This window comes from Ailuropoda melanoleuca, chromosome 5 (assembly GCF_002007445.2).
Source record: "Ailuropoda melanoleuca isolate Jingjing chromosome 5, ASM200744v2, whole genome shotgun sequence".
In the NCBI taxonomy this organism is placed as follows: Eukaryota; Metazoa; Chordata; class Mammalia; order Carnivora; family Ursidae; genus Ailuropoda; species Ailuropoda melanoleuca.
This window is the reverse complement of record NC_048222.1, coordinates 120,000,239-120,014,386: the sequence shown is the minus strand read 5'-3', so window position 1 is coordinate 120,014,386 and position 14,148 is coordinate 120,000,239. Positions and strand designations below refer to the sequence as shown.

At 31.1% G+C, this 14,148-nt stretch overlaps 1 protein-coding gene across 3 annotated transcripts in view; it reads left to right on the top strand.

The window, feature by feature from the left end:
• PCDH10 (protocadherin 10) overlaps nt 1–14,148 on the top strand; it is a 71,250-nt gene that overhangs the window by 7,166 nt on the left and 49,936 nt on the right. For 2 of the 3 annotated variants that reach the window (XM_034661598.1, XM_019798123.2), the window contains exon 4: nt 6,468–6,773. In XM_034661598.1, coding sequence (XP_034517489.1) covers nt 6,468–6,773 — 306 coding nt within the window. Of the gene's footprint in view, nt 1–6,467; nt 6,774–12,393; nt 13,288–14,148 lie in introns of those variants that run through there. The other variant, XM_019798122.2, reaches the window with a different exon arrangement.

The following is a 14,148-nucleotide window of genomic DNA, read 5'->3' as shown; positions in this document are numbered from 1 at the left end:
ACTGCCAAGAATCCCCGGAGGTCCCTGCCCCTTGCGGGCCTTCACGCTAAGTGAACAGAGCATCTATTTAGTGTCTGGGAACCTGACAACAAACCAGATCTTGCCAGAAGTTTATATTTGAGTACAAAGTCCCTTTCATTTTTGGCCTATATATGGCATATGATTTATTGTTATCTTTAAAAAGCTTTACATTTAGAATTGCTCATTCCTATTCATTTTCCAGAGTTTCTAATTCAATTTAGCCTTTTTAAACTTCTAAAACAAAATGTTTAATATTAAAACAGTATCTGCTGCATGTTTCCTTGGGTGCAATTTATTCTTTTCCCACTCCCCCACCCCCTGCTTTGTTTTTTTCTGTAGCACTCCAGTCTCAATGAACATTTCAATTAGTTTAGTCCCTCAGACATAATGAGCTATAATAACCTAACCAAAGAAAGAGAAACGAATAAACATCTGCAAGAAGTGCTAAATTTGGAAGATGGATGGGAATAGATTCTTATCAATGCGCCTTCCCAGTAGCTATTTTATTTCTGAGGGACTCAATGTTGCCATTTTGGTAATGTTTCTTTCAAATTATTTGAGATGTCAGAGCATTAAAAGGAAAATTAAAATGCCAAATTGTGTTCCGGAAAACATTTTTAAAAAACAAGGCAGTTTGTATTTTTCTTTATCAATGGCAAAATTTTTTCCCCTATCTTTACATTCTTAAACATGAAAAGTATTACAGAATTAATTTATTTTTGTATTTCATTGGCAGTTCTAGGGCAGCCACAACATACCGAGCACAATAATTGCTGTTTTAGAATTGTAATGACACACTTGTATTAAGAAGTAATCTCACCTTTGTGTGCTGAATTGCAATCAGATTTAATATGTCTGATTTTACTGTAAGAATGATTTTGAAGTGTTTTCTTTTTAAGTATAAAACCCTAAATGCAGAGAATTGAAATGCATTTACTTAATGACTTTCACCAATTCATACTGATGTTGTGTACCGTAAACTTTATAGCAAGTAGCTGTAATAGTTCCTAAAAGTTAAACCCATTTCAGGTGAATAAGTACATCTGTTTTATTTTCTTGTAAAGTCGGGTATTGATGATCGTCCAATTTTGTAATATTTAGGAAATATTATTCACAGCACATCTATTTCCAGGCTTATGATATGGAAAAAATTCATACCAATAAGCAAATCTTACTCAGCCAGTTTTTAGGGGGAGAACACCAGATTATCAAGGAAAAATAATACTAGAAAGATGTAAACCCTGAATCCTGTCCTTCAGTCTGTACCTCATTCCATATTACATTATGTACACTATTGAGCTTAGTGCTTCACCTGTTTAAACTTCCTAACTTTTAATTTATTCTCAATTTCTTTTTCTATGGTAGCATTACTTTGTATTTATTTATTTCGATATGCCTTCCATTTATTCTTCTATGAATAGTTTTCTTTTTTGTTCTTTCTTCCCTACCGCCCTTGCCTTTCTCCTTTCTAAGCCATTTGCAGTCACCAATCTTGTTCATAGAAGGGCTTTAAACACGGAGGCAGCTGCACAGAGAATCACATAAGCTTTTTCAGTTTTCTACTGCACCTGGCTCCATGTGTGAAATTCTTCAGCTTGACCACTGCTCTATGGCATTTTCTTTCTATAGCTTTGTCAAGGTGCTTTCCGTTTTTTTCAGTGCACTATTGATGTATTGGTTAGGTATGGCAGAAGTCCAGGGAGATGTGGTAAATATATGTATAAACTATCACAAGAGGAAAATCTGATTAATTGTAGCTTAAATAGCCAAAAAAAAAAGTCAAAGTGTACTTAAAAGAAATATAGTTTCAATTTTGTTTAGTATATCATTAGATTAAAAGATTTTTTTTTCTGATTTGCAATACTGATACAAAAATTTTAGTTGTATATTCTTAAACGTTTTAACATTATTACAGGTACATCTGAGGAGATATATTTAATTGTAAGAATTTTTTTGCCTCAGTTATTAAATGCTTGCAATATTCATACTCCTGGAATTATCAATTCATTTTTTAATAATTGTGTCTCCTTAAAATATATATTGAAGAATAATAAGTGATTCTGTTAATGTTACTTGTTATGGTTTACCTGGAAATTGTCAAGTGGCTCCTTCTTGTTAATTTTTCTTTCAGTTACAAGGAAACTTAGCTGCTTTTTTTTTTTTTTAAAGATTTTATTTATTTATTTGACAGAGATAGAGACAGCCAGCGAGAGAGGGAACACAAGCAGGGGGGGCTCATAGCGGGAGGAGCCTGATGTGGGGCTCGATCGCATAATGCCGGGATCACGCCCTGAGCCGAAGGCAGACGCTTAACCGCTGTGCCACCCAGGCGCCCTGGAAACTTAGCTTCTAAGTGTGTTTACTTTTAACTAATTATTGAGATTGTTACATGATATGTGGTCAAAATTTAGCTATACATAAAAAAAATGAAGTGATTTGAATTGTCAGTATCTTCAAACTAGTAGATAAAGTATAGCATGAAATGTGTCTGGCCGTTGCACAACTACTACAATATCAATAAGACAATTTTTGATTTATCATAAGTACAAATTTCCCTCTCCCAACTCCAGTAAGAATTTAGATACTTGCAGATAAACATCTGGACTTATACATAAAGTGAATTTACATTTGTTTGCAAAAGCTTACTCGGGTTTGTGGTGAAAATCTGAACTACAAATTGATGTTACAGAAAGATTTATAATTGGAAAAATATATGACAAAATATTAGAGAAAATGGAGAAAAATATAAACATTTTGAATGATAAGGAGAAATTTTGATGTACATGTTTTGATTTTTTCATGAGTGAATCATATTGATAAATATCTGCCTATAAGCTATATTTTCCTAAAAATTATAGCAACTTTCGTGGTTGTTATTAATATCTCTCCATTTTTTGGTGCTAAGTGGTTAAAGGAGGACTGGAAATTTCTTCAAAAAATTAAGTATTGATTTTCTTTAAAATTAGTTTATCATGTTATGAAAAATTAAACATTTTTATGAAGCCTTGGTGCATGAGGAAGACATGTACCCATAACTTTTATTATTACATTCATCAGATAACAGCACAAATTGAATACAATTATAATATTTTTGAAATCACAAGTTGTTCTCAGTGGCGATATCAGTGCCTCTGACTATAAGGAACAAGTTACTTGCTGGTTAAAAAATATGTATTTAAAAATTTGTCTAAATATATCTTTGCATAACAGGCAGTCTATCACGTCAGCTGTCATGCCTTGTAGAACAGATTATTTCTGAGAAGCTGGAAAAATAAATAACTAGGGAAAGAAATTTCAAATAACATATCTATATCTATATATCTATATGTTGAAATATTTCTTAGAAAATAGCAAAACTTCAAAACTGAGGTTTGGCCTGTATTTTTCTGCTGTACAAGTATCACAGGTTCTATAGTAAGGGCATTTGAATAAGAAAAACTAAAAATCAGGTTAAATTTATTTTCTCTTGGGCCTTTAATTTGAGCTATTAAGAAATTCTAAGAGCAGTGTGAAAGGCATACATTGTAATATGTCACCTGCCCTATAACACCTGGCACTCCCATGTATTATGTAGTTATTTATCACAACAAAACTTAAATATACTTCTGTTTATTTGGTCATTAAATAATATATTTAATGGGACTGGAGATAAATGAAAAAAATACTGTTAGTCTTTTAGTGACTCCCTGAAGTGAGGAATGGTAATAGGAATATTTATCTGGTTCTCAAACTATATATCTAAAAGGCAAAGGATTTGAAATTTATTGATGTACTATTTGTTATTTTTCTTTTAATTTTGTTTCTATGATATTTTTTCCCTCGTGAGAAATCGGTACACTTGCTTTATCAGTAAAACTTGTGAAATATATTCATGCACAATTTGTGGCACCATCTCTCTCATTGTGATTATGTAAAGCTGTGTGTTATTACTATGGGAATCACACTTCAAAAGGACTAGTTCATAAATTTAGTAAGAACATTATTTATAAGGGCTTTCTTCCTTCTGTCAGGTAAAATTGTTCTTCCAACAAAAACTTTATCATATTTCTCATTTTTCCTGTTATGCACATGATATGTTTTCTGTACAGGTTCTCAACTGATGAGAACTTGATTACATCATCTGAGGGAATTTTAACTAGCCTCTAATAACTAAGGAAGTGGAAAACCAGAAAACCATTAACTTGAAGAGAAGAAAATGGGCACAATTGAGTATACAGTATCTATAAAAACAAGTACTATTGAAAGTACCTACTAACATAATCAGGCAACATCTTAATAATGTGTAGAGACTAGTTTATTAATTTTTTTCTATGAGAGAGATGATCATATTTAAAAATATGAGACTCCTTGGGTACAGGTGCTCAAAAAGATGTGAAAGATTATTAATGGTCTCATATAGTATATTTAAAATGATACTTATCGGTCATATGAGGAAATTGCATTAATTCCAAATTTTGCATTATATGCCCATCTTTATTAGGGTCTAATAATACAGTTTGATCTTAATATTTGAATTAATTCCACCAACTTTAAATTTAATACCTTGAATTTAATTTTCAAACAAATGATTGGTCATAATAATTTGAATTTTAACAGTAGTTACATCTATCAAAAAAAAAATCTTTTCTTCTCTATCGCACTGCAAATAGGAAGCATTTCTAGTACAGTATTCAAAACATAAATCTCTGTGGTTCTATGGCTTCTACCTACCTCATATGTCAATGTGTATCAGGGACATTTTCCTTCCCTAACTCTTTTTCTTACTACATCTCTTCTTGAAGAAATAGGATAAAAAAACTGAGCTACTTTGGTGTCTAGAAAAACATTGACACGTTTTACATGCTTTCTTAGCCTGGTTCCTTATCCTGGTTTCAGCTCACGTTTAAGTTCCTCAACAGTTCACTGAGCAGTAATTTATTTCCAGGCTTATGCATGACAATTATCAATGGAACATTATAATCGAAGTCAGACTCGACATTATACATAGTTTAATTTAAAATAAAAAAGTCATAAAGTGAGATTAATATATGATAAGAAGCTTTGTTTTATTTCTTTAAACATAATTTACATAATTAACTGTTCTGAACTCCAAAACACTTGCGGGTAATCTAGAAGATTAATACTCCAAAAAAATGTTTTCTGTATTTTATACTTACAGATGTTAACATTTACACACAAACAAGTAAAGCAGTTTGTGACACAAATGCCATCAGGAATTTATAAACTAAAACTGACTCAAGGATTCAAATCACTCATGGTATTTATAAGAAGAAACAATCAGATGGGTTCATTAAATAAATATTAGTCTGTCAGTTAAAAACAGGAATTCATACTCATGCATTCGAAAGTTTCTTTTACACAGAATAATCATACTCAAATTATTTAAATTGATCCTGTTTAAAAACATGCACAACAAATGTGTTAGTAGGTTTAGAAATGTATTAAAATGTGATTTAGGTTTATGTACTTGTTTTTCTGAGTAGGGGTAGTTATCAAAATGAATATCAAGAAGTATTCTATAATGCTCAAAAATTGTTATGCTTTGCTTAAGAAACTGAACTTTCTTGAGTCATAAATCAGATAGTGTTAAATGATCTTGTCAATCTGTGGGAGACAATGAAACTTGAAGATGTCATTTGAAATCTTAGTATTCTCGGATTAGTAGGGAAACTGTTCTGTGTTGACTAGGACAAGTGTTTTCCAATGTGGAACATCTAATAAGGTATTTGTCAATAGTATCTGCAGCTGACTCACATTACACTTGATTACCTTGGTTTCACTAATTACAGTCATTTGTTCGGGTTTTGTCTGTAGTGGTAAATGATAAGTGGTTTGTAGTAATATGGGTTACCAGAGTGCCATTGAAATATACCGTTTAGGGTCATTTTCTGAGAACCTGAGAAAGCATGCTCTTGGCCACTCCTGAAATGCTTCGTTCTTGTTATTTATCAACTTATCAATATGTGTGCTGTATTTCTGTTGAATTTCACTTTCTATTTCATGTCCAGATTTCATAATCTAAATATCATCATTTGTGCTTCACATAGTTCTGATGTTTTTGTCTCTAAGAAGAAAAATGTCGGATGCCTTAGCATCATTAGAGATTATGGATTATAAAGGCTTTACACTTTGCATTTTTCTCTGTATGAATTTCACCAGAGATTTTAAAAAATATTCTTTTTCTATTCACAATCCCCTAGTTATTTAAATAATTTAGAGCCAGAATTTTTCCCCAATACTGTGAGAAATTTAGAAACATCTTCCTCAGGGTCCTCTTTGCTAGAAGTCTAATCCTTTGGAAAATAGTATGAAGACATTTTTGGTTCCTGTGAAGTTAAGGCAAGAAAACTTTGGCAAAACACATTTACCCAGCACTCTTTATGCTACCTGTAATGTTTCACATTAGTGAAACCTGAATCTGTAGTTTCTCTTTTTTCTGCTTACAGGTATGGATCTCTTCTCCAACTGCACTGAGGAATGCAAAGCGCTAGGCCACTCAGATCGGTGCTGGATGCCTTCTTTTGTCCCCGCCGATGGACGTCAGGCTGCTGATTATCGCAGCAATCTGCATGTTCCTGGCATGGACTCTGTTCCAGACACCGAGGTGTTTGAAACTCCAGAAGCCCAGCCTGGGGCGGAGAGGTCTTTCTCCACCTTTGGCAAAGAGAAGGCCCTTCACAGCACTCTGGAGAGGAAGGAGCTGGATGGACTGCTGTCTAATACACGAGCGCCTTACAAACCACCATATTTGAGTAAGTATTACATAAAAGGCTTTATCAAAGTATTCCCTTTGAGGGAGTAAGTTCAACATGTCATTCTTCTTAGTAATAATAGAGTTCAGGTTGTTTTCAGAAACAAAGATAAAAGTGACTCTTGGATTCAGGCAGCACTTTACTACGGAAAATGAATATACTTAACAGGAAGACAGGTTCCTGTGTTAGGACATGGTTGTTGACAACAATCAAACATAACTTTTGATGTTGAAAACATTTTTCAAATGTGCTTCATATTTCTTTTGAATATTGCTCTCTTGCTTACTTGATTTCCATGTGTTTTGAAGGGCTTAATTAAGATGGAAAAACATCTCTTGACACTTGAGTCACTGGGAGATTTCATTTTTTTATTGATGCCAGCATTATTGCATAATCATCCTTTTTCCACAGTGACATTAAACATTTTAGGCTAAATTGGGAAATCAGTGCAGCCATCACTTTGACCATTCAACGCAATTTAGTAATGTGTTCATGGAGTAAGTCTCTGATCAGAATCAGAGAAACTATATGATGGAAACATATAAATAAAGCAATATTCTTCATTTACTTAAAACAATATGTTCTTCTAACATGGAGACATTGAAAATTGTACTCAGCTCTTTCAATATTGGGACCATATTCTCTAAGTGGATTATTTTATACAACCACTGTGAAAATAAAAATGCTTAGAGATTCTGTAGTGTTATTTCCTTTGAGGACCTTGGTAATGAAGTTATCCTATATGCTCTGCTATAATAGTTATCTTTTCCTTTTAGTTAATGGGTAAATACCACTGACAACTCAATAGTTTGGTCAAATCATATAAACTAATGTTTGATAAGGATGAAACTCATAAAAATTCAAAAGATAACTTTTATCTTTTATGGCAAATCCAACGTATATGATATTTTCTTTCTTTCTTCTCCTGGTATGAAAAAAAATCATGGAATCATAAGCTAGGAGCAAAAATGAGACAGATTGCAGATGTATCATTTCTTTTATGATTTATGGAATGGGAGGGCAATAGAAAAAATACTGAAAGGAAGGAAAAAAACTAGAAGAACATATGTGTTAGCTCTTATGCATATAAATATGAAAGCCATGGATTGAATGCATTGAGGACAAGACTACTACTGTAGACATTGGTAATAAGAGTAGACGAGTGTCCTATGAGTAAAGAAATAGATCTGCCATTGGATACATACATTGTGATGGCAACAATGATTAAACTGTTTCAAGTACTTGGAAATACCGTTACCCCACAAATGATTAAGTATTTTAGCATTTCAGAACCAAATAATTGCTCCTGTCTATAAGCTACTGATACTTGTTTTGATTTATCTTTTGAAGTTAAAAAATACAAGGAGAGCACATATACTTAAGGGAAGTACTGAAATGTCTAACATAATAACTATGATGAAATTTGGATGCTAAAGTCCCAAAGTTTAGCTCACATATCTACATACATTAGTGGTTTAAAATAGCCTGAAATAGTTACATGTGTTGCTGGAGATCAAAGAATGCATATATTATTTAATTATGAAAATTAAGATTTGTTTGCCTATTACTCAGAAATAGTATAATAATAATAAAATAATAAATTAGTTTTAAAAAACTATTTTTTTCCCTGTGTTAGCCAGCTCACACCATTCAAAATTTAGGGTTTGGGATGAAGTGTGACCTGGGTGAAAAATAAGCAGAAATATGAGTATTTTGTTGTTTTTACTTATACTTTCCTTAGCTCTTCAGAGAACTTCAACTTCTGGTGTTTAATGTTATCTTAGACTCACACAATTATCTTTAAAATTACATAATGGTTCTGATTTAATAGACATAGTCAATTTTATGGTTAATTTGATAGTATAAACTACAAATAAAAAACATTCCTAACCATTTTGCTCTCCAAATTCACATGATGATCGTTGTTAATACTTGTATTATTTATCATCAGGAATGGAAATATTCTCATCTTCTAAATTGAAAAGTATGTCCCATAATAATAAAACTAAAAATTTGGCACCTATAACTTGTTTTTAATCAGAATGTTTTAAATAATTATTGGGGTAGTAGTTTTCTTTTGCTGAACATGCATTTAGTTCTATAGTGAACGTAATGTTTATTTAATGTTAAGAAAGTAGCTGTATATTTAGTTATATTTGTAGAGCTCTAAAAATAAAGCCTAATGAAACTACCACTGTCATTTATAAAATGATCAGGAAATGGTAATATGCTTAATAATACAAATGAGATCATTGTCTATACCCAAGAACTTCCCATTTCTATACTTCTGATTGCTAAATTTAGAATTCAAAAGCACAAGAAACCTTCTTCTACACAAAAGTACATGTATGCACATGTTAAAAAAAAGTAGTTTGTGTTTTTTTAAACGCCCAAATACAACTATATTTCCTTTTTTTTTAATGTGTAAGAAAAGATCCATGAAGAGTATGCATGATGCATTTAATGAAATGGAAGTTATTTTTTAAATTAGGAATAATTTAGAAAATGTCTATTCATACTCATTAGTCATGAGCACTTTATGAACATGCTTGCTCTTATTTTTGTTATAATGCTGTAGTTTGTTCCTACTATGATAAAAACCAAAGGGATACACTGACAGATTGAATAAATAAATTTAAACATGTAGAAGGTGGTTGTATTCAATACTCCGTGTTTAGATTTATCTTAAAATGCTAATGAATTTTAGTGTAGCTTTACCTTTTTCAGAGAAATAAAAAATACTGAAATATCACCTTAACTTTTGATAAAAATTAATCACTGTTTTTGACACTTATTAAAATGAAACGTAAAAAAAATTATTACCTGGAGTTTAAAAATAACACCACATTTTATCGTGAAGAATTCAAGAATTTCTTTAGTATTGTTGACATCTTATTTAAAATAAGTCTTTCAAATGACACAACATTATACAGAAAATAATCTGGATAGTCTCAGCAAATAAGGAGCAAAAAATAGTTTAAGTTCAAGAATATAATTGATAAAAGCTATATGATTAAGATCATATAAAAACCCAATAGTTAAAACAATATCTTTAATATTACTTTTGCAGTCATTCTTGCTTATGATTTTGGCTTTCACATCATTGCTTATGACTTTTGTCAGTACACAAGCATATCTTTTGGTTCGAATCAGTGTAAACAGTACAGTAGTAAAATTGTAAGTATTCATTATTTGGAAACTCATTGATTTCTTGTCAATAAGCATAATCAATGCCTAAGAATTAACAATAGTCAAAAGACAACCAATGAAATTCCATTTAAAATATATTTGTGAAAATCTTTCTTTCATTTATTTAAAGGGTCATATACAATAATAGATTATATTGAGTGAAATGAAAAAATACCCTGACATAATAATTTTTTAAACCCTAAATCCGTGAAATTTTCTAGACTCATAGGACTGTAGGGAACCTTTTATTGAAATATCACGGTCTATCATGTGTTCACATTACACGGCATTTAGACTAGTCCATGTATGCCAAAAAATTACTTGTTGTCTCCTGACCTAACTTTATTTTGCCTACTTTTTGAGTTCTTTTGAAACTTCTATTCAACTCAGTGTTAACACAGGAAAAGATGTCAGAACTTTGAAACATTCCATTTGAAAAATTGCTGACACATTACCTAGACTTTTTTCAGTAAACCTCATTTTGAGAAAATTCTTTTGGGCATCTACGTTATTTCTATGGTGCACTTCAAGTTTTCAGTTGATTAAAATTGTAGAGCATGTTTTGTTTAGACACATCTCTTTCAATCCCTTCATTATCTCAATCTGCCTTCTGTGAGTTTTCGTAATTTGTTGAACGCAATAGTGTGGTAAAAACATACATAATATTCAAAATAAAACAACTTTTCTTATTGGTACACATCACCCTCTTTTTATGAATCCTTCTATATGTTTTCTCTGGGATTTCTATATTCCTGTAATGTCATAAACATAGCATCAGTTTGTCAAATAATAAAGTCCATAAATAAGCATTATTATACATGGCCTTTTTAACATTTCTGTCTCATAGGTCCGTACATCACTAAATGAATGAACATCTTTTTCGGGATTTTTTTTCTAGTACATATGTTAATTTCTGTTCCCTTTTTCTCCAAGTTGTGTTACTTTTTTATAATATCCTATTTCTGAGGCTTTTGCTTCTCTCACTCTTCTTTGTAAGAATAGCTCTAGATTTGTGAACCTAACTTTCTCACTTTTTTAGTTTAAACCTTTGTGACAAATCTCTGGTCTTTGAATCACATCAGTCCTGTTTTTCATTAAATTTCTTTACTTACCTCAACTCTGTGAGCAGGAAATAAATAACTCAAAGCCAGAAAAAAAACCCATCCTAGTTCATATTCTCTATATGTCTACTGTTAGATTTAATGTTCACTGAATTTTACGATATTTTACTTCTTTGAAAAATAGTCATCTATTCACAATTTGTATCATTACTCCAGTTAGCTGATCCAGTAGCTGCCTGGAACCTTCCTGTAACTTCAGATAACTGAGATATTATCACATTATCTTATTTCTTCTGTAGTTGGTCAGTAATGGCCCACCTCAATTAATATGACTTCAAGTGAAAGCTATAAAAATCCTTCCGAGGTGAACGTTCATTTTATATCTATATATCTGGCAATTTCTGTAGGCAATTTGTTTTTCACTTATTCAGACATCCGTGCTTCTCAGTGACTTATCACATGTCATTTAAAATTTGTGCCTTTGGGTGCATTGGAACTGGTTAGTATCTAATACTCTCTTGCCATATTTAGACTCATTACCCAGCTTTGCGTATTATAAATGCTAAATAATTATGTGATAAAAAAGGGAATGAATGGCTGAATGAATGTTTTTAAAGTACCCAAATAATCTTTAATGCTGTCGTTATACTTTCATTTACACACGCATCTACACACAGTTTTGTTTTGTTTTTAATCCCTAGGCAAACTTTCTTTTCTTCCAATTTTTAAAATATGTTTTAAATTAGTTATACTTCTCTCGTGCTATTTCCTACAAGTTTTTATAAGGGGAAGTAGATCGTGAATTCATTCAAAATATTGATATGCACGTAACCAAGGTGCTTTTGTAGTTTTTCAGCACTTTGAGATTTTAAACTCCTTTTGATTCATTCTAAGAGCTTATATTCTAAAAAGGTGTTAAATTTGTTTCATACTTATTAACTCTCTTAGAATTTTAAATACTCCCTTTCTTATCAGATCTTTGAGATAATCTTTCTTTGATGTATCTTATTTGCTAGCAGCTTTCATAGTTTAGGTCTTATCTTTCAGTTCTTTATAAACCTAATAGATATAAATTTTCATCTAGTATAGTCACTTATTTTTCTTATATAATTCCCATGTAGGAATTACTTATTTGCATGTTATTAATTTTATTTTTGGACAGTTACATAGCTAAATAAAAATATATTTAAGGGTATATAGAGAAGACTTAATTGATAAAAGTAGTTTATATCTATTCAATATTTACACTCCTTAGTATATTAGTATCCATCTAATATTTAAAGCAGTTTATTTCATGCATACTTAGCATTTTATTGAGCTAACATTTAGCATATTAATATTATTTATATATACCTCATTTTATATTACAGATTATTTCCATCCTCTTTCTTATCTTGTACATTGGAAGTAAATCCATATAAGCACTTGTCCGTCATGTGAGTCTAACAAAGGAAGATTATCAATTAAAATATAAATAGAATTATTCAATGAAAAGGATTATCTACTTGGGATTTTTTTCCTGCCTCATCATACTGAAGATGTATGGATCAAAATTTAAATGCATTAATATATAAAGATATTGTAAAGAAGTCTGGAAGATACAAATTCACTTGCTTATAAATATCATTAAACATTATTCAATACTCAATGTGCCAGACGTTTTTTGGGTGAGCCTGCGTCTTCTAAAGTCCTTTTAATAGGAATTAGATAGCATCATTTAGACAATATAGCTTGGAAACTGTTTTGGACTGTGAGGTTCATTGTTCAAGATTAAATAATACTATCAAATTAGGACTAAATGCAGCATAATGGGAGTCAATTTAATGTTTCCCAAAGTATAATAAAAATCTTGGATGTTTTATATCAAGGTCCAGTAAGACTCCCTAATTACTGCATTAATGGCCCCCAATCACTTACATTAATTTAGGTGAGAAGAGTATAGAGGATTTGAAAACATTGAATCCCAAATGTGATTACGTACAAAAGGACATGGATAAAGCCAAATTATAAGCTAGAAATTTTCACAGATAAAAATCAGTGTTTTATTTCTGAATCTTTCATCGATACATTATATAACATTATATTTGTACATTATACCTAGGCGCATACCAATTTCTTCCTCCTAAAGATAGCTTTCTTTTAACTGTGAAGATTGAGATTATATGTGAACTTAATTTCAACAAAATTTCCATAATCTGTAGACTGTTATTAAATTATCAGTTACAGAAAAAATTATCAATGACAGCTTTTAAGTCATTGAATTCAACAAGTGATTGTAAACATATTTCCTGTGTTCTATTTCATGATTCTGTTGTATGGATACATTTGTGCCTATAAATATATCCCATATAGAAACATTATATTTTTAATTTAATTTAATTTTTCATTATATCTGTCAATTAGCAGAGGAGGAACAGAGTGTGATTATTTAACTAATGGCTACTTCATTATCAGAAGCTGTTAAACATGAGAATATAGTGTTTTTTGAGAAACAGATAAGTGACGTAATCAATTTTGGTCTGTTTCTTTATTTTTTAAGGTACTGATTGTACTTTTTGAGGACCAGTTCACACTGCGTATTATAGTAAAGTTAATCGTGACGCTGTGAGGAACTAGATGTCTGTATTCTGAGGAAAACTTATTGTTACTGTCTGTAAAAATGTTGTACTAAGTAAGCCTTTTTTTTTCCTCTTTATATGTTGCTATTAGACAGAATCCTAACCTAGATTCCAATATTACCTGTGTTGGATATTTAATGGTATGTTTTACACATACTAGAAAAGTGAGTTAGTCATCAAGTGGTCTAAGGTTCATATTTATGCCAATAGCTATATTTCAACCAAAATTTGGATAAAGACGGCATTATTCATAAAAAAGCATACTTGTAAATATTTTTTGTAAAAATTTTCAGGTGTCTTAAAAAGGAAAAAAAAGACCCAAGCCTAGGAGAAACACATAAATAAAATCAATATCAAATGTATATTTCTTGAGTTAAATTTTGAATCATGCTTGGATAAAGAAATAGGGTAAAGGGATTCTTTGCGATCTCACTAAACATATCATTGGGTTTTGTCTCAAAGTGCAACACATGGTAGAAAGTTCTGAGTCAACAATGGCAACAGTAT